The sequence below is a fragment of the Trichosurus vulpecula genome, chromosome 2 (genome assembly GCF_011100635.1).
Source record: "Trichosurus vulpecula isolate mTriVul1 chromosome 2, mTriVul1.pri, whole genome shotgun sequence".
In the NCBI taxonomy this organism is placed as follows: domain Eukaryota; kingdom Metazoa; phylum Chordata; class Mammalia; order Diprotodontia; family Phalangeridae; genus Trichosurus; species Trichosurus vulpecula.
Window position 1 is genome coordinate 333,767,964 of NC_050574.1, and position 19,851 is coordinate 333,787,814.

Genomic DNA, 19,851 nt, shown 5'->3' on the forward strand with positions numbered 1-19,851 from the left:
GTTTCTCTATTCCACTGTCTCAGAGCAGAAAAAATTTAAAACTTCAAAACAAAAAAAAGGATGCCTATAAATGTTTCCTATTAATAGTAGACAACTGCAGCACAGCTCAGCTCGGCAAACAATTAAGAACTTGCACGAAGTTCTGCTTTGAACTGCTGAGGCAATAATTTTTGACTAATTAAAATTTTGGAGTTTCTTTTAGACAGGAAGTAAAATGAAATGCACAGAGAGTCTACAAACGTCAGTTTCCAGAACAAGATTCAGCTGAAACGTATTTATTTAAAACCTCCTAGGTTCCATTTTCTTGTTATGACATAGAGAGATCAAACAATCTTGTACAAGTAAACCAAGAGTAGAGAGTGCAGTGGCTAGAGAACCAACCTTGGGGTCAGGAGGACCTGAATTCAAGTCCTCACTCTCTGACACATAACCAGCTGTGACAAAATCATTTAATCTCTGAGTGCCCGAGGCAAATCTCTAAGAATCAAATTGAAGAGGAGTGCCCATCTGTATTGCTCCTCAGAAGGACACTATGTAAATGAAATCACAGATCTGGTCCAGAAAACCCCCAAGTAGCATGCCATGTCACATTCTAAATCCAAGGAAACATAACGCTTGGCAAAATACAAAGATGAAGCACGAATGCTCAAACGTAGATGGTTGTTGTTTATCAACAATGTCACAGAGGTATGCGGGCCTAAGGGGAACGAGGGTTTTGTATGATGTAAGTGACTCCTTCTCTGGGACCACCATGTTAGGAAAGACCTTAGCCATGCATGCTTCACCCTACCCACGACTGGCTTTCCTTGGGAATACCCCTCCTCCTCTGCCTCACTGCCTCCACCCTTTTTCAATTTCCCCATATGGCTTGTCTTCCTCCATTGCTTACATTTGTATCTCCAGCACTTAACATAGTGCCTGGCATATAGTAAGGCACAGGAGATAGGATGTGGCATCAGGATTCAGGAAGACCCAAGTTCAAATCTGGCCTCAGATATTTACTAGCTATGCAACCTTGAATATGCTACTTACCTGCTATATGACTCGTTTCCCCATCTGTAAAATGAGATTAACAATAGCAACTATTTCTCAGGCTGGAAGTACAAAATGAACTAATATTTGAAAAATGCACTGCAAACCCTCAACGTACCATATAAATAACAGCTATTATTAACACATGCTCTATTTACCTATCTATATTCTCTTATGATTTCTACATAGAAGACATTTCCTGGTATAATCAGCTTGCCTACCTACTGCTTACCTAATTTAAAATCCTTTCTGAAAAAAAAAATACAGCTTCAGGTTCTTGGTGAAAACTAAACTTGGTTTTTGGGCCCTTTCAGATGAGATGACAGTGTGATGATTATCCAAGGGCATTCTACGACTCTCCTTTTCAAGCTTTATACGATCAAAAATTATCGACCTGACAACAGAAATCACTCCACAGTCCTGGGGCACGTATTAAAACATGAAATGAGAAAAACTTGTCTGTCCATAGTCCAAAAAGATTCCACGTGTACCTGTAGTTAAAGGCAGGTGAGTAATGCTGTTCAAGCAGGTCAGGGTGAACCAAGTGGATGAAAGCGTAGCTCCAGAAAACAGTAACAGAAGGATTAGCTTCAACATGCCTCTGATAAAATCTGCAAACCTGACAGGAAAAAAAAAAAGGATTCACTAACTCAAATCATGTTTTTCTTATTATTTCAGCATGATATTCTATAAATCAACTAAAATTAGGTTAAGACCACAATTCCCATACATTATTTTGAAATTTAGTATTTTGATGCCATTTCATTGTAGAAGTATGAAATGATCTATCTTTGCTAAGAACCCTCAACCTATATGGAAGGATTTCTAGATTTGGAAATGCTATTAGAAGTGAACTTTCAAATTTTATATCCTTAAATAGCTCCCAAAAGCTCAATATAGAGCTCATCTCAGTTCTCAGGTGGTATTAAATGTAGTGCCATTGCTCTTCCTTATGACTAAAGCAAAATACCTTTAAACCATATGAGAATCATCATTCAAGAAGCGGATATTTTACAGACACAGTTCATTTAAATTAAAAAAAAAAACGACAAAACTCCCTAGAGCCAAGAAACATACCTGTCATTTACAGGCCTAAGGAATTTGAAAGCAATTTGGTAATATTCAAAAGGAGAAACCGTTTATGGCATACATCAACCAAGAATATACCAAGAATTAGGAACAAGAATATTTAAGAAGCCACAAAGCCACCATCTCTTGCAAGATTATTTTGAATTCCAACATCTTTGATTCTAAAAGCTAGAGACAAATGGACGGCTCCTATTTCTTTCAAAGCAAGTGCGTTGGAAATATTATTAAACCTGGGATTGGAAGACCTGGTTTTGAACTGCTCTAGGCACTTAACTCAGTTTCCTCATATATAGAACAGGAATAATAGTACTTGCACTCCTTTGACCTCACAGGACTGCTGTGATGAAAGCACACTGAAACCTTTCAGAGAGTGTGAGGTGTTGTTTCATTCTCATTCATTATGTTGAATGGAATTCAGAGAAGAATGGTCTCAGGAACATTAGAGCTAATATTGCTCTTTAATTATATTTAATGTTTGGTGAACTATTGTGCATATAGATAAAGTGGTTGATTTTAAAAGCTAAATGAAAGTATTAGGATGCAAGCTCATGTTCTTCGGATTTATAGAAATCATCTTTGGGACAAATTCAGTAGCAGATAGGACAAACAAGAACAACATGTACCTCACCCTGTTCCCATATAATTTTTATTTTTTCCACTAGATCTTCATACTTTCAAATACATGACAGTTGCAGAACAGATTAGAAAGCATAATCAAATAATGTGCTGTTTTTAAAAAAACACACTTAAAACATAAAAAAAATCACAGAAAGCTAAAGTGTAGGGCTCTAGCAGAAATCTACTCTGCTTCAGGTGAATTAAAAAAAGCAAGCATAGAAAGCAATCTCAGAAAAGATAACAGTAAAAATTGTTATGGTTAAAAGAAGTGAGCAAGGAAAATATATTATGCTTAAAAGTACCATAGATAAGGAAATGTTATCAATATTTCATATATATACATTACACACACATATGTATCAAATGGCATGGAATCTAAGTACTTGAATGAAAAGTTAAGTGAATTATAGGGGAAAATAGAAAGTAAAAGCACAATTATCAAGGACATCAACGTGCCCCTTTTGTACCCCAAATAACAAAAAGATAAACAAGATGTTAAAGACTTAAATAGAATTTTACTTATATTAGGTAAGAGATGTCTGGCAATTATTGAATGGAAATGGAAAGGAATATTCATATTTCTCAGTTATGTGCTTCATATCATAATTACAAAAATTGATTATGAGCATAAAATACTTCTTAACAAATTCCGAAAAGAAATATTAAAGACATTCTTTACTGACTACAACACAATAAAATTGTAATCAATAAAGTACATTGCATACCTCCCTAATTAACTCACTATTCTACTCATCACTCACCAAACCATTTCAATCCTCCTTAAACTTCTCATGGTTCCTCTTACCTTTACTATCTCAGCTGAAGATCTTGCCTCATATTTTACTGAAAAAAAAAATGAAGCTAAACTTCTTTACAATGCTGTCTACTATAGGTACTATCATGTCCTTTCCTCTCACTCTCCTCTTAATTTTCTATAGCCTAACTTCTCACCTCAATATTCAAATGAAATTGTTTTCTCCAAAGTAACCAAAAATCTTTTAGTTGCCAAATTTTATGGCTTTTTAATCAATCCTCATGTTTCTTGACCTCCCTGGAGTCTTTAACATTGTCAGTTACCCTCTTCTCCTGGATATTCTCCTATCTAGGTTTTCGTGACACTACTCCTCCCTCCTGGTTCTCTTCCTATCTATCTAACCAGTACTTCCCGCTCTACTTTGCAGGATCTTCACCCAGGTACATCCTAACATGGATGTCCCACAGGACTCTGTCCAGGGCCCTCTTCTTTTCTCCCTTTATGCTACTTCACTTGGTGATCTCATCAGCTCGCATGGATTCAATTATCATCTTTAAGCTGACGATTCTCAAATCTACTTATGCAGCCCTAACCTCTCCGCTGACCTCCAGTCTGTCTATTGGACATCTTGAAATGTCTGTCTCACGGAATTCTAAAACTCAACATGTCTAAATCTGAACTCATTATCTTCTCCCTAAAAATACCCTGTCCTTACAAAACCTCCCTTTCATTGTCCTGGGCAGCACCATTCTCCAAGCCATTCAGGCTCATAGCTTAGGGGTCATCTTTGACTCCTCACTCTTTTTTCATACCCCATACCCAATCAATTGTCAATCCTGTCATTTCTAACTTAAAACGTCTCTCATATACGTCCCCTTCTCTCCTCTGCCACTGTCACCATCCTGGCGCAGTCCTTCATCACATCACCTGTGGACTATTACAACAGCTTGGTCTGCTACAGTCAATCCTCCATTCAGCTGTCAAAGTATCTTCTCAAAGCACAGGTCTGACCATGTCATCCTTTACTCAATAAACTACAATGCTTCCCTGTTGTTTCCAGGATTAAATATAAAATCCTGTCTGGCATTCAAAGACCTTCATAACCTGAGCCCCTCTTACTTTCCCAGTCTTTTTACACTTTATAGCTCTGCTGCCCTTCCCCTGCACTATCCACCGCCCATCCACCATACATGCAGTGATCCTGTGACACAGGCCTTTTTGCTGTTCCTTGAACAAGAGACTCAACTCCCAACTCTGGGCATTTTCACTACCCGTCCCCCACAGATACATACATAAAATGTTTTCTGTCTTCATCTCCACCAGGAGATTTCCCTCAAGTTCCAGCTAAATTTCATCTTCTTTAAAAAGTATTTATTGACTCCCCTTAATTCTTGCTCCTTCCTCCTGTTGATTATTTCCAATTTATCCTTTATATAGTTTGTACAAATTTGTTTGTACGCTCTCTCCCCCAATCGGACTCCTTGAGAGCTGGGGACTGTCTTTTACCTTTCTTTGTATTCCCAGCAATTATTACAGTGCCTGGCACAAAACAGGAGCTTCATAAATGTTAATTGACTGACCCAAAGAAAAGGTTCAAACTTAAATGGGGATTAAATAACTTCAAGTCAGGCCAACAAGTATTTATTAAACACCTACTGTGTATCAGGCACTGAGCTAAGCACCAAGGACAAATAGGCAAAAACAGTTCCTGCCTTCAAGGCTCTTACAATAAAATGGGAAAGAAAACAAGAAATAGAACAGAAAGACTGGAGATGATCTCTGAGAGAAGGCACTAGCAATATGTGGGGATTGGAAACGTTTTCTTGTAGAAGGTAGAATTTCAGTTGAGACTTGAAAGCAGCCCAGGGAAGCTAAGAGGTAGAGAGCATGAAGGAGAGAATGCCAGCCATGCGAATAGCCAGGGAAAATCCACCGAGTCAGGGGATAAAGTGTTATATTTAGGGAATAGCAAGAATGCCAGGGTCACTGGATCGAAGAGTGTATGGAGGGTGATAAGGTATAAAAGTACAAGACAGCTAGGTTAAGGACTTTAAAAGCCAAACAGAGGATTTTAAATTTAATCTGGTTATGTAATAAGGAACCACCAGAGCCTACTGAATGTGTGTGTGTGTGTGTGTGTCTGTGTGTGTGTGTGAGAGAGAGAGAGAGAGAGAGAGAGAGAGAGAGAGAGAGAGAGAGAGAGAGACATGGTCAGATCTGTGCTTTAGGATGGCTGCTATGATAGTTAAGTGGAGAATGGATTTAAATAGGGAAAGACTAGGGGCAGGGTGACCAGTAGCATTCAGGTTGTGAGGAGCTGAGGGCTACTACATTCCAGTGGCAGCTGTGTCAGAAGTTTGGAGGGGACGGGTTATACAGGGATTTTGCAAAGGGAAGACTGACAGGACTTGGCGACAGATTTGATGTGGGGGTGGTGATGGTATGAGAGAGTGGGAGGAGTCAAAAAATGACACCAAGGTTAATAACCTGGATAATTAAGAAGATGGTGGTACCCTCAACAGTAATGGGCAAGTGGGAAGAAGGTTTGGGGCAAAAGATAATGAGTTCAGTTTTGGAAATGCTGAGTTTAAGATGTCTATGGTACATCCAGTTCAAGATATCCAATAGACAGTTGGACATTTCAGGCTGGAGGTCTGGAGAAGGGTTAAGATTGTATAAATAAATCTGAGAACTGCTGGCATAAAGATAATAACTGAATCTGGAAGCTGATGAGATTACCAATCACCAGGAGAGAGGGAGAAAGAAGAGGACAGGACAGAGGCCTGGAGGACACCTATGGTTAGTGGGAGGGATTTGAATGAATATTAATTAAGAATGAGTGGTCAGATATGTGGAAGTAGAACTCAGAGAAAAGAGAATACCCAGAAGTGGGTGATCAAGTCTCAAAGGCTATAGAAAAATAAAGAAAGTTGAGGACTGAGAAAAAGCCATTTGATTTAGCAATTACAAAATCATTGGTAACATTGGAGAAAGCAATTTCAGTTGAATGAGTCTAGAAGCCAGAAGGCAAACAATTAATAAAGGGAGAGGAAAGAAAATGGAGGCAATAGTTGTGAATGGCCTTTTCAAGTTTAGTCAAGAAAGGGATGACAGCTAGCAAGGAGGGACAGATCAAGTGAGGGCTTTCTAAGGATGGAGAAGATGTGGTTCTGTTTGTAGGGAGCAGGGAAGTAGCTGGAGAGAGACTGAAGATTAGTGAGACGATGGATATGAGACAGGTGGCAGTCTGCTGGAGAAAACTGAATTGAATAGGATCACAAGTAGATGTAGGCATGTAGATGGGTTTGTCTTAGCAAACAGAGGGGTCACAACTTCAAGTAAGACAAGGATGAAGAAGATAGTTGGGGAAGGAATCTGAATTTATGTGAGTTATGTGATAGAATTTAATCCTAAAGAATGTATGGATCAAAGAACAAATCAAAGAAACAACAGAAAATGTCATCAAATCTAATGACAGGAGAACATGGGGCCAAAGCAGTCCTTAGGGGAAAGTCAATAATTCTAAACATTTTCAACAACAAAAGAGAGAAAGAACAGATCAATCAGTTGGAGATATAACTAAAAAACCAGGACAATAACAGTATCTAATATTGTTCTGCAAAGTACTTTACGTATATATTCTCACTTGATTCTTACAACAACCCTAGGAGTTAGGTGTTTATATTATACCCACTTTATAGATGGGAGAGGGCGACTTGCCCAGGGTCACACAATGGACAACTTGCCTGTGATTTATGATGGAAATAATCTACTTCTGAATCTGATTCTGCTTTATTGACAAATTGTTGGTTTAGTTCATGTACCCATGGAGAGTCTTGTGGTTCCACTCTTGGTTTTAGCTTTTTTATAAGCTCCATCCATAAATCACTTCTGGTCAAAGCTGACAAATGCAATGGCATATACGGTTAACCATCTTTATTGTCATTTTGTAAAGTATCTGTTTGTCCTAAAAGTACTTATGCAAATTTTTAACCTGTTGAGTCACATCAAGTGATCAACATAACAGTTTTGACACAACTTCCTCTTTGATTTGAAAGACATACTCAATTCTGTTGAGTGATAATAATAGGTTTAAGGCTAGGCAGAATTTTAGCATGCTTAAATCAACCTCTTGGAAAATACATTTTATAACAATTGTTCTTGACGTAATTGTGTTGACAGTGTGTTTTAAATAATTTAATGTCCAAGAGAACATCAGCTACTCTAACATTCTATGCATGGAACTACTTTATTCATTTGCAGTATATATGTAAGCCATGAGTGTGGAACTGAGTCAAGGGCTTTGTCATAATCAATAAAGGTGGTGTCATTTAATGAAATTTTTGGATAGCTTGTTCAATAACCATTGAATTGATAATAAATTGCTCTTACTCTCCTGGGAACTTTTGGCACAACTTTTTTGCTCTTCAGCCAATATGTTTTCTTCTGTTTATAAATTTTTCAGCAATACAAGCTGTGAATGCGAATGCTTCTTATAAAATACATATTTGGAAGGCTCACTGGTATCCTCATCTTTTGGTAATAAATCTATGACTCTTTCTGTTAAGAAAGCAGGGATCAGGTATTCATCAGAAAGGAAGCTAGTAAAGTGTTAAATAATAATTCCTGAACTCTAAGAAATATTTGAGCCAATAATTACGGACTTTCTCTAGATCCCTCACTTCCTCATTCTGCAGAAAGCTAATGTTTCAGTCATGTTCCTTGACATAACCATTTTCATTATGTTAACAATATATGTTTTTTTGTTTTGAGTTTAACCCAAGTTGTATCTGCCTTGTATTGGCCTTCTTTGGAAAACAGAGAGGACCAGCAATTTTTCACACCTTTCTCTTTCTCGTCTCAATTGCTTTATTTCTCAAGCCTCTATTATATAGTTTTTGCTTGATGCTGAACTGTTTATTTGGGGTTTTTTGCATTGCTTTGATTCCTTGTATGGCCCTAACATTTTGGTTGTTACCATTTTAACAAACCAACCTAGATATTTTGTTAATTAGCTTACGACGCCATTATGTAAATGATAATACCTAGGTTATAGGTGTTTGATCTGACCAGCTGGGCTTCCCACAGGAAGAGTTAACTGAAAGGTAAGCTTGGTAATATTTTTCTACTAAATTATGCCTTTGAAAAGCTATAAAAAGCTCCACTGGCAGGTATAAGCATATAGCCATTACTACTAATTACCATATTTTAAAAGATGACTCACCATTAGATCAAGAAATAAAGAAATACAATGAAAACATAAGCAAAAGTGGTATTTTTCACTAGTACTTATTTTTTATCAATCACTATTTATTCCAATCCTGGTTTTCTGCCAAGACTTGAAGACAATACCTCTTTCAGTTCATCCTGAATTTCTGTATTTTGAATCAAAAACCTTTGCTGAATATGTGTATAGCCATTTTCTTCAGAGAAAATGAGTGTCAAAAGCCATTCTTCTGGTTCATCTCTCTGGTAAGAAAGCCCTAACTACCTGCTTCCATTCAATAATGGCAGCATTTGTTTGTTTTAACTACATATTACAAGTTCTTGCCTCTAGTGACTTTGAATCTCCTAATGTTTCCTCAGTGCTACTAGTTTTCTTGCTTCTTGACCCATGAAGAGAAGCAGAAAGAGAAAGAAAAGAGTCATACAGAACTTCTGTGCACTACAAGACTCTTTTTTTTTATCAGTAAGAAGGATTCCTTCTTGCAATCGCTGTTTTGTTTAACAATGTTTTAGACTTCTACTTTGGGGCAGAAATTCTCATTTTAAGTGTGTGACTGAATGATACACTAAAAAAAGAAGGGATCTGCATCCCTTCTTAACTTTAGCTCTTATTCCCTTGACGCCAGAAACTGCTACTCAAAATCTGCATTAATCAAGATGGTAAGATCATGGATTTACAGCTTTAAGAGACTTCAGAGGGACAGCTAGGTGGCTCAGTGAGTACAGCACCGGCCCTGCAGTCAGGAGGACCTAAGTTCAAATACCGCCTCAGACACTTGACACACTTACTAGCTGTGTGACCTTGGGCAAGTCACTTAACCCCAATTGCCCTGCCTTCCCCACTCCAAAAAAAAAAAAAAACCCAACAAAAAAATAAGAGACTTCAGAGGTCCTATGATTCAACTCCTTCCCTTTATATATGAAGAAATTGAGGCCAAAAGAGGAAAAGTGACTTGTTCACAGTCACAAAGGTAATGAATGTTGAAAATGGGATTCAAGTCTAGGGCCTTTGTACATAAATCATTTGTTCTTTCTGGCCTTTTGCAACTATCAAGTGCCTGGGATTTGACATAAAATGTTTCTGATAAAGCTTGAAGTTACAAAAATATCAGTTGTACCAGAATATTAATTGAAAACACATTTAAACTGAACTTTAAGCAAGACTTAAGTGATGGCATCAGAACAAGGACGAAAAGTTAAGACCGTTATCAAACTAAAAAATGGGGGTATATGACAGCAAAGTAGGAACGATGCTTACATGAAAAGGAGCTGAATGGTTCACAAGACAGAGTCAAGTAAATTCATATATCCTTCTCTCCATGAAAATGCTGATGCCCAGTAAATTATCTCCCTCGGCCTGAAAAACTAGGTGAAAACTAAAATGTCATTTCACACTTCTTAAGCAAAATGCTTTCTGGTCAGAATTCCCCTCAGAGAGGAAAAGGCAACCTCCTACTCAGCCTCTAGCACATATTGTGAAGGTGGGAGATAAAGTGATATTTGGAATAAAATTCTGTTAAAATTTAATACAGTATACCTAAATTGGGGAGTTCTTAGGCTGTTCCACATCTCTGAGATTTATAAATTTCAGGAGCCCAGAAGCTTAAAATGTGGGTCTTCAGGAAGGAGTGAGAAGTTAAGTAATATTTGTAGCATAAGGAGCTAAGCATTTACGTGTAAAAGCTGACTTAAAACAGAGAGAAACAAACTTGCGTCTAGGGCGATTGTTGGTGACCAGGGTTGGATTTACTAAGCTGAATAAATGACAACATTCAAGGAGTGATTTCAAAGAGATTGGGAAGGTCCCTGTCTGCACCAAGCGGCTTTCCCATTTGATTGGCTTATAAACTGCACACTAAGAATTCCATTCTAACTTTCCAGTAAGATCATAGCTCACAGCAAGAAGGCCCCTGAGAGGCCATCTAGTCCACCCATCTCATTTTATAGATGAAGAAGCTGAGGCCAACAGAAGTTAAATAACTTGCCCACGACTGGACAGCTAATAAGAATCGTCCCTGTGGCTCAAGTTGACCAGGGGCATATTTCCTTGTTAAAAAGCAAATATCTTTAGGATAGGTGATACACTAATCCTCCTCTTTCAGTACTCTAGATCCTGGTCAGGCCTGGTTCTCTATCACAGGATAGCCAAGAAACCTTAGTAGAGGAAGAAGAAACTGATGCCATCTCCAGTCAGCCCATCTCTAGAGAAGTGCAAGGAGACACAGGTCCTCCAACAAATGAACCACTAAGCTAGTCCAGACTACATGGTCCAATAGAGTCAGTCAATTAATAAGCATTTATTAAGTGATCATCATTTGCCAAGTGTTGTACTAAGCACTGCGGGTACAAAGAAAGCAAGAGTCAGTCACTGTTCTTAAGGAGCTCATGGTCTAATGGATAACATACGCCTATGGATTCTGTAGAGGCTGAGTCTTAGGATGAGGAGGTACAGTACTCATAAAAGGGCCCTTCAAAGAACTCTTATCAGGGGCTGGGAAGACTTAGGGAGCCTTTTCACCTACCTGGATAAAAGCCAACAGAACCACAGAAATAATACAACAGCTGTAGCATGCTTAGGTGACGTCTAGTGCCTAGGCTTTTACCTGAGTCCTCCCTGACCTCTCAGTCCTTGGCTTTGTTTGCTGGTGTATTCTATCTTGACTACCTTGAATCCTGGCTATTTTTACAAGTCTCAATATATGCTTTGTCTACTTCTGTTCCTGCTCTGAATCCTGCAAAACCACTAATTCACAACTTCACCAGCCATTTACAAATTCAAACCTTGTTAGAGATGCTTTGACATGACCTGACAGCAAGGAGACCTTGAAGAAAGAAACACAGAATGGGTACCTGGGAAAGGAGGGATATGAAGAGAGAGGAAAGGGGGTACAGAAAGGGAGAAGAAAAGGGACCAAATGAAAACTGCTTATTTGACGAATTTCCCAAATGCCAGCTCTGCTAATCCCACAAAATAGACTTTTGGCAATAAAAGGGAAATGTGACATACCTGGTTTCCAGGCCTAAGAGTAATTATATTCACCTCTACCTCCTCTGGGCAGCTAGGTGGCATGGTGGATAGAGTGTGGGGCCTGGAGTCTGAAAGATTCATCTTCCTGAGTTCAAATCTGGCCTCAAACACTTACTAGCTGTGTGACCCTGGGCAAGTCACTTAACAACCCTGTTTGCCTCAGTTTCTGAGGCAATGAACTGGAGAAGGAAATGGCAAAACACTCCAGCATCTCTACCAAGAAAACCCCAAGTGTGGTCACAAAGAGTAAGACACAACTGAACAGTGATCCATTTCCCCCACCTCATTAAAAGTAGAAGGGGAAGGGAGTTTCGAGTAGGTGCAGGCTCTCAAAATTTAAATAAAAATACTTTTTTTTAATGTCTTAATTCTTTTTTTTTTAAATTTATTTTTATTTTTAGTTTACAACAGACGGTTCTACATAATTTTGAGTTCCAAATTTTCTCCCCTCCCTCCCCAAGACGGCATGGAATCTCATATAACTACCACGAATGACTTCGCATTGAATTAATTTATACACTAGTCAAGTTGCGGAGAAGAATTATGACCAATGGAATGAATAATGAGAAAGAAGAAACAGAACCAAAAAAAAAAAATCCAAAAACAAAAACAAAAGACAAGAGAAAAAGGCGAGCATGAAGTGTGCCTCAATCTGCATTCAAACTTCATAGTTTTTTCTCTGGATGTAGATACCATTATCAATCGTGAGTCCTTTGGAGTTGAGCCTGCACCTTGTGTTACTGAGAGGAGCGAAGTCTGTCAGGATTGGTCTTCACGGAATCCATATATCTGTGGTTGTGCACATTGTTCTCCTGGCTCTGCTCCGCTCACTCAGCATTATGTCGTGTAGGTTTTTCTAGGTTGTTATGAAGTCCGTATCACCCCCATTTCTTATGGCACAATAGTATTCCATGACCTTCATATACCACAGCTTGTTCAGCCATTCCCCAATTGATGGGCATCCCTTTGATTTCCAATTCTTGGCTACCACAAAAAGAGCCGCTATAAATATCCTTGTACATATGGGTCCTTTTCCCACTTGTGTGATTTCTTTGGGATACAACCCTAGAAGTGGTATTGCTGGGTCAAAGGGTATGAACATTTTTATAGCCCTTTGGGCATAGTTCCAAATTGCTCTCCAAAATGGCTGGATCAGCTCACAACTCCACCAGCTATGTAACAATGTTCCAATTTTCCCACATCCTTTCCAGCATCTATCATTTTCCTGTTTTGTTATTTTAGCCAATCTGACAGAAGACATGGGATACCTAAGAGTTGTTTTGATTTGCATTTCTCTAATCAGTAGTGATTTAGAGCATTTTTTCATATGCCTATAAGATAGCTTTAATTTCTTCCTCTGAAAACTGCCTGTTCATATCCTTTGACCATTTCTCAATTGGGGAATGGCTTGTATTCCTATATATTTGGCTCAGTTCCCTGTATATTTTAGAAATGAGGCCTTTATCAGAGATACTAGTTGTAAAGATTTTCTCCCAAATTTCTGCTTCCCTCCTAATTTTTGTTGCATTGGCTTTTTTTGTACAAAAACATTTCAATTTAACATAATCAAAATTATCCATTTTGCATTTTGTAATGCCCTCTATCTCTTCTTGGGTCATGAATTCTTTTCCATAAATCTGATAAGTGAAGTATTCCTTGCTCTCCCAAATTACTTATAGTATCAGCTTTTACTCCTAGATCATGAACCCATTTTGACTTTATTTTGGTATATGGTGTAAGATATTGGTCTATGCCCAGTTTCTGTCCTACCATTTTCCAATTTTCCCAACAGTTTTTGTGAAATAGTGAATTATTAGCCTAGAAGCTGGCCTCTTTGGGTTTATCAAAGAGTAGATTGCTATAGTTGTTGACTTCTCCATCTTGTATTCCTATCCTATTCCACTGATCCACACCTCTGTTTCTTAGCCAGTACCAGGTAGTTTTGATGACTGCTGCTCTGTCTGTGGCAAAGTTTACCTGTTTTCCATATAGAGAAATACAGTTTTAAATTAGGTATTTGCCCCCAAGGGACTTGCAATTGATGTTGCTTTTCCCAAGCTGCAGCCACATTCTTTATCAAGGCCGCCCTATACACATAAGTGTATAAATGTCACCGGTCACCTTTATATAAATATCACCGGTCCAGTCTTTTTGTCCCCACACTGTTCCATTCTTGAAGAGCTTTTGGTTTTTCTGGGGCCCCTTGAGAAGAAAGAATAGCAAGGAACAGAGGCAGATTTTTTTCCTTTCGCTTTATGTGAATGTGATTTTACATTTGTTTTGTTTTGAGGTTAATCATATCGTGGATTCATTCAATCAGAATCAATTAAGCTACCAGTATATGCAAGGCACTGTACTGGATAATGAGTATACAGAGAAAAAATGAAAAATGCACTCATGGAATACGGAAAAAGTAGAGTTTAAAAAAGTCAGTTTTCTCAAGACTGCTCAGAGCAGCCTCAATTACAGCCCCATTCCAGTGACTCATACTAAGAGGTAACTACACATTTTTAAAAGCCAGGCCAAAGTAATAAATGCTCTGGCAGACTGTACTGAACTAGAAAAGCTTCCAAGTAGGTGCCTGGCAGTGGACTGTTCTTGGCATCTCATCTCTAGGTGAGGAGCCTTTTTGGTCAGAGAAACCCATAAAATTATCTGCTGAGCTGTGAAAGCATTACCAAGTGTTAAAAGCAGAAGTCAAATCGCATTGATGCAATCACAAAATTTTTGAAATATTAAAGTGAGCCTAGAGGTGAGGGCACTCTGGTTTTTAGACAAATGGTCTGTAATTCACATAGACTTTTGACAGAAACATCTCTTAAGAACACATAACTCCCTCAGTTCTAATTCTATATTCCTTAATCAAACTCTTGATCTATAACTTAGGTCTCCTGGGAGGATCCACTCTCCAGATAGGAAATATCCTACGCAGCTAATCCGGAACCTTTTCAGACCAACTATATTCTCCACTGTAAATTAACAGACTTTCTAGGACAAATCAACCTCAAATGAACCTGAGTGAGTCAAATCTTTCAGGACCTGGTTATCTCTGGAAATAAGCTGACCATAAAGGTCTCTGACTTATCAAAAGAGACCAGTCTCAGAACCCATGAAGTTTCTGTTCAGTTAAAGCAACCAGTCAGCCCCAAACTAAACAGCCTGTTGACCTATCAATATTACCACAATTACAATTACAGATAAGTGGTCTCTTCTAAAAAGGGGTCTCACAGCACAGACTCAAAGGATCACAGTAAATATAGAGCAGGGCTCTAATGTGGCAAATGTTAAGTCTAAGGGATGCTAATATCTCTGTAATTGATGTGACATTGAAGTGAGACTGCAGAAGGTCACAATATTTTTCTGCATTCACAACCTTTCTTTTGAGATAATTAAAAAACCCTAATGGCTGCCTCCAAATTTGTCCCTCCTGTTCTAGCAACATGTAGTTAAAACTAAGCAGCTACAGGGGAAAATGGAATAGAATGTATTTATTATATGTCACTTTTGATGGATGATTGCTCCTTCTTTGGCCTATTCAGTACTTATCTCTGTATGGCTGAATCAATGATGACTGAATGAAACGGGGTAGAAGTTGTAATTAGAAAAATTAGGTATGATTCTTGTCAAGTGTGACAGACTGATGTATTTCAATGTCAGTAAGTGCCTACCCTGACAGTAGCTATCTCCCTTTTGGGGGCTTTTATTTTTAGTTCAACCAGCTGCTAATAGGCAAAACCTTAGATGTGGGATTTTAGAAATTACAGTGTCAGTTTATTTTTTCCTTCCCCCAGTGCCACTACTGGGTTTAAGCCTAGATACAATATTACATGATGTCAGATATCCTTAAGTGTTTGGATGCTTCGTGACTTACAGACTTGATTTAACACTATTCTTCCTTTCCCCAAAAGATATAATTAGGTCCTCCCACATCTGGTAAAGCAGGATGGCTACTCTGGTGGGAATTTAGGTTGAGTGTGTTAAGTGATCTGGGGACTGACATTTCCATTGCTTTACTTTTCTCCCCCAGATAAAGTAAACTCTTCTCCCCTCTTAAAATAATGGTAGCTGGCATTTATATGCTTTAAGTCATACTTTACTTACATTATCTCATTCAAGTCTTACAACAACCTTGAGAGGTAGGTGCTATAAGTATCACCCCAGAATTATAAATGAGGAAAACTGAGATTTGAAGAAGATAAATGCCTTGTCCATGGTCACACAGTAACTAGGTCTTTCCTGATTCCCAAGTTCAGCATTCCCATCCTAAAAATGTCTTGACACTATGGGTGAAGATTATAACAGTACTTATATCATAACCTTACTAAGCTTGGCCTCAAAAAAGAGATATGAGAATTTTCTTCCATCCTTTCTCCGATGAGGTGGGGCACTGTGGGTGTTGAACTCTGCATATGTCACACTTGGTTTTGCTGAATAGTTTTGCTGAATTGATTTTTTCTTTCTCCTTTAATTTTTTTTTGTTAAAAGAGATGGCTCTCTGGGAGGAGGGAAATATTTATGATGTAAAACATTTGGAAATTTAAAAAAACACTAAAAAAAGAAAAGAGAGGACAATTTTTTTTTAAATAAGAACCCACAACCCTTATGTGTTTTCCATTGTAACAAGGGAAAAAACAGTTAAACAAATTCTGAAACAGCAACTATGTCTGAAAGTGCATGCAACATGCCACACCCATAGTCTCCTATCTCTCCAACAAAAGGAAGAAGATCTGTTAAAGTTATCTTAAAAGATACCTGGCCTAGCCTGGAGAGCCCTCTTTCTCTCTAATAGGAATAAACCTACTTCAAAATTATCATCAGAATACAGGTACCATAGCACCATAGATGACTACTTCAGCACTGCCTAAGGGGTGAGGAACCTGCGGCCTCTGAGGCCACATGTGGCCCTCTAGGTCCTTAAGTGCAGCCCTTCATAAGTCTGGATTCAGTCAAAGGGTCACACTTGAGGACCTAGAGGGCCACATATGGCCTCGAGGCTGCAGGTTCCCCACCCCTGGAACTATCTACATACCCCTGTGGTTTGGCAAAGCAATCTAAAGGGTCCTGAGAAGAGGAAAAATAATCCCTCATAAAGGCAGAGAAGCACACCCTTCACTCTGCCAAGTAGCACTATACCTGCAGGGCTGGGGGGCACTCCGTAATGTAAAAATGACTCTCTGGAGCCTGCTACCTCCTTGCATCTTTAATGCCTACTTGAGAGAAGTCTGCTGCCAGACACAAAGGCCTGGTTGAAGGTGAGGGGCTGAGCCAAGCCAAGCCACCTGGGAGGGGCTGAGACCCTAAGACACCAGGGCCATCATCAACTCACGCCCACGAGTCTCTGTGCTGGCCCTGCAATCAGAGGAGGAACTTCTGGCATCTCCTCTCCTGGAGTTGTGTTTGCAGCCTCCAGCCTTGCAGGTCATAATTGGGGGCCCAGGGACTACCAACCAACCTAGAGCACTCTGTTATCTTCTGCCTCACACTCCACTCACTGTGTTGCTGGGCACCTCTCAATTCTCCTCTGCTACCACACACCTGACTTTGGCTACTCAGAAAGTCCCTGTCACCTCCTGTACGCTCCCCTCCTCTCTGCCCTGGCTCCCACTCCTCATTTACTTGTTATACATTCCTTTTTGCTATGTTATCTTTTACATTAAGTCTCTCCAGGATATACCCCACTATATGTCCTAGCTTTTCCAGAACAGTCTCAATTTCAAATACTCTGCTTCATTCACAAAACAGGCTGGTTTTTTGTTTTTTTTTGCCAGATCAATATTTGGTTTGAAAAATGATAGTTACCCATGGGCCCCTGTAAGAACAGGGATCTGAGGATAAAGAGTCATCTTAACCTTTCATCTCTGTTTTCAGTCTTCTGCAGTGAACCCTAAAAAGAACAGTACTGCACTCCCTCCCACCCCACATTAAATTTCATCCTGCCCTCCCTGTTCCCCTGTGCTTATATCAAGGCCCAGCCTATCTGTCCTCAACAAAGCTTTTCCTCAATCCTCCCACCCAAAATGATCAATTCCCTTCTTTGGACTCCTATTGTACTCAGGACACAGTTTGGCACTTAATTATTTGTTAAATGTTTTATATATGTTTATCTTCTCTCCCAACCGTATTTTATTTTTAAAAAATTTTTTCCCATTGATTTATTTTTAGTTTTAAATATTCATTTCCACAAGATTTTGAGTTCCAAATTTTCTCCCTATCTCTTCCCTCCCTCCACCCTAAGACAGTGTGCATTCTGATTACCCTTTCCCCCAATCTGCCCTCCCTATCACACCCCCCTGCCTTCTCTTATCCCCTTCCCCTCTTTCTTCCTGTAGGGCAAGATAGATTTCTATACCCCATTGCCTGTATGTCTTATTTCCCAGTTGCATGTAAAAACAATTTTTAACATTTGTTTTTAAAATTTTGAGTTTCAAATTCTCTCCCTCCCTCCCCACCCACCCCCACTGACAGCTACAAAAACTCCACTGAGTCTTTTTGTTCAGCTAAACATCTCTTTCCTTCGGGTGCTCCTCATGAGATCTTCCACAGCCCTCATCTTCTGGGATACCCTTTCTCCAGATGCATTTAAGTTTTTCAATGTTCCTTTTAAAGAGAAAGTGACCAGAACTGAACACAATACTGCAGCTGCAGACTGGCTGGTACAGAGGAACCAGGACTACTGTCTCCTCTGATCTTCACATAATGCAGGTAAAAATATAGTTCTTTTAGCAGGGGCATCACTGTAGTGGCTCATATTGAGCCTGGAGTCAAACAAAAGCCTCCCTATTAACTGCTGTCATCTCTTCTTAGAAATTGATTTCTGAACCTAAATGAGTCAGTGAGTCAGCCAACAAGCACGTACTAAGCACTTACTATGTGCCAGTCATCATCTTAATTGATGGGGATACAAAGAAAGACACTGCCCCCACACTCACCGAGCTCACAGTCTAATGAGGGAAAAAACATACAAATACTGTACATATAAGATAACCCTGTTAAATTTTACCTTTTGGTTATGAATTTCTATCTTATTTTGAATCTTGATTCTGTCATATAATATATTATCACTCCCAGCTTGGTTTTCAGTTTGCATGGCCCTCATAGTTTTGTCTTTTTTTTGTGATTAGGAGATCCATTTTTGCTTGTTTCTTTTTTAAAAAAATTTATTTTCAGTTTTCAACATTCACTTCCACAAGATTTTGAATTCCAAATTTTCTCCCCATCTTTCTCCCCCAGCCCCAAGACAGTGTGCACCCTCTAATTTGCCCTCCCTTCTATCACTCCCCAGTTCTCCCATCCCCTTCCCCTTTTTTTTTTTCTATAGGGCAAAATGGATTTCTAAACCCTACTGCCTGCACATCTTATTTCCCAACTGCATGCAAAAACCATTTTTAACACTTTGAGTTCCATATTCTCTCCCTTCCTCCCTCCCCACCCACCCTCATTGAGAAAGCAAACAATTCTATATAGGTCATACATGTGTAGCCATGCAAAACACTTCCATAACAGTCATGTTGCGAAAGACTAACCACATTTCCCTCTATCCTGTCCTCCCCTCCATTTATTCCATTCTCTCCCTTGACCTGTCCCCCAACAAAAGTCCTCATATTTATTTTTGTGAATCAGTGGTCCCTGATCAGGGTTAGTTCACTGCACTCTTCTTCTTCAAACTTTGTTATCCAAATTTAGCATCAAAGATCTTTTGGGGGATGTTAGTAACTAAAATCAACTTGCATGAAGTCTACAGTAGGAGACCTCTTCTATACCACTTTTTGCATAAAGTGAAAATTGTTTCATCATGGCTACAAAGTCTATATTTCAGCCTATATTCAGAATGCTCCACATAATTACCTACAGATGCACCTTTTTACATATGGCCAAATGAGCCCATCTGGAAAATCACTTTGTATCAATTCAAAATGAGGTATGGTGTATTAAGTTCCCAACCTGAGAGCCATGGAGTCCTCAAATCTATACGCATACCAAGCATCGTTATTCTAAAATCTTCACTTAGCTCCCATAAAGGGGAATCTGTGAAATTTTTTTGATGTGAAAAAGAGGTCATGATGCTCAAAAAGCTTGGGAACTACTGTTGTAGTGGAAAGAACCC

General features: G+C 39.0%; 1 protein-coding gene across 1 annotated transcript in view; it reads right to left on the minus strand.

Moving 5' to 3' along the window:
- The window catches only part of SLC49A4 (solute carrier family 49 member 4), a 129,355-nt gene that overhangs the window by 35,035 nt on the left and 74,469 nt on the right, over window positions 1–19,851 (minus strand). The window contains exon 7 of the mRNA XM_036742880.1: window positions 1,524–1,651. Coding sequence (XP_036598775.1) covers window positions 1,524–1,651 — 128 coding nt within the window. The remainder of the gene's footprint in view (window positions 1–1,523; window positions 1,652–19,851) is intronic.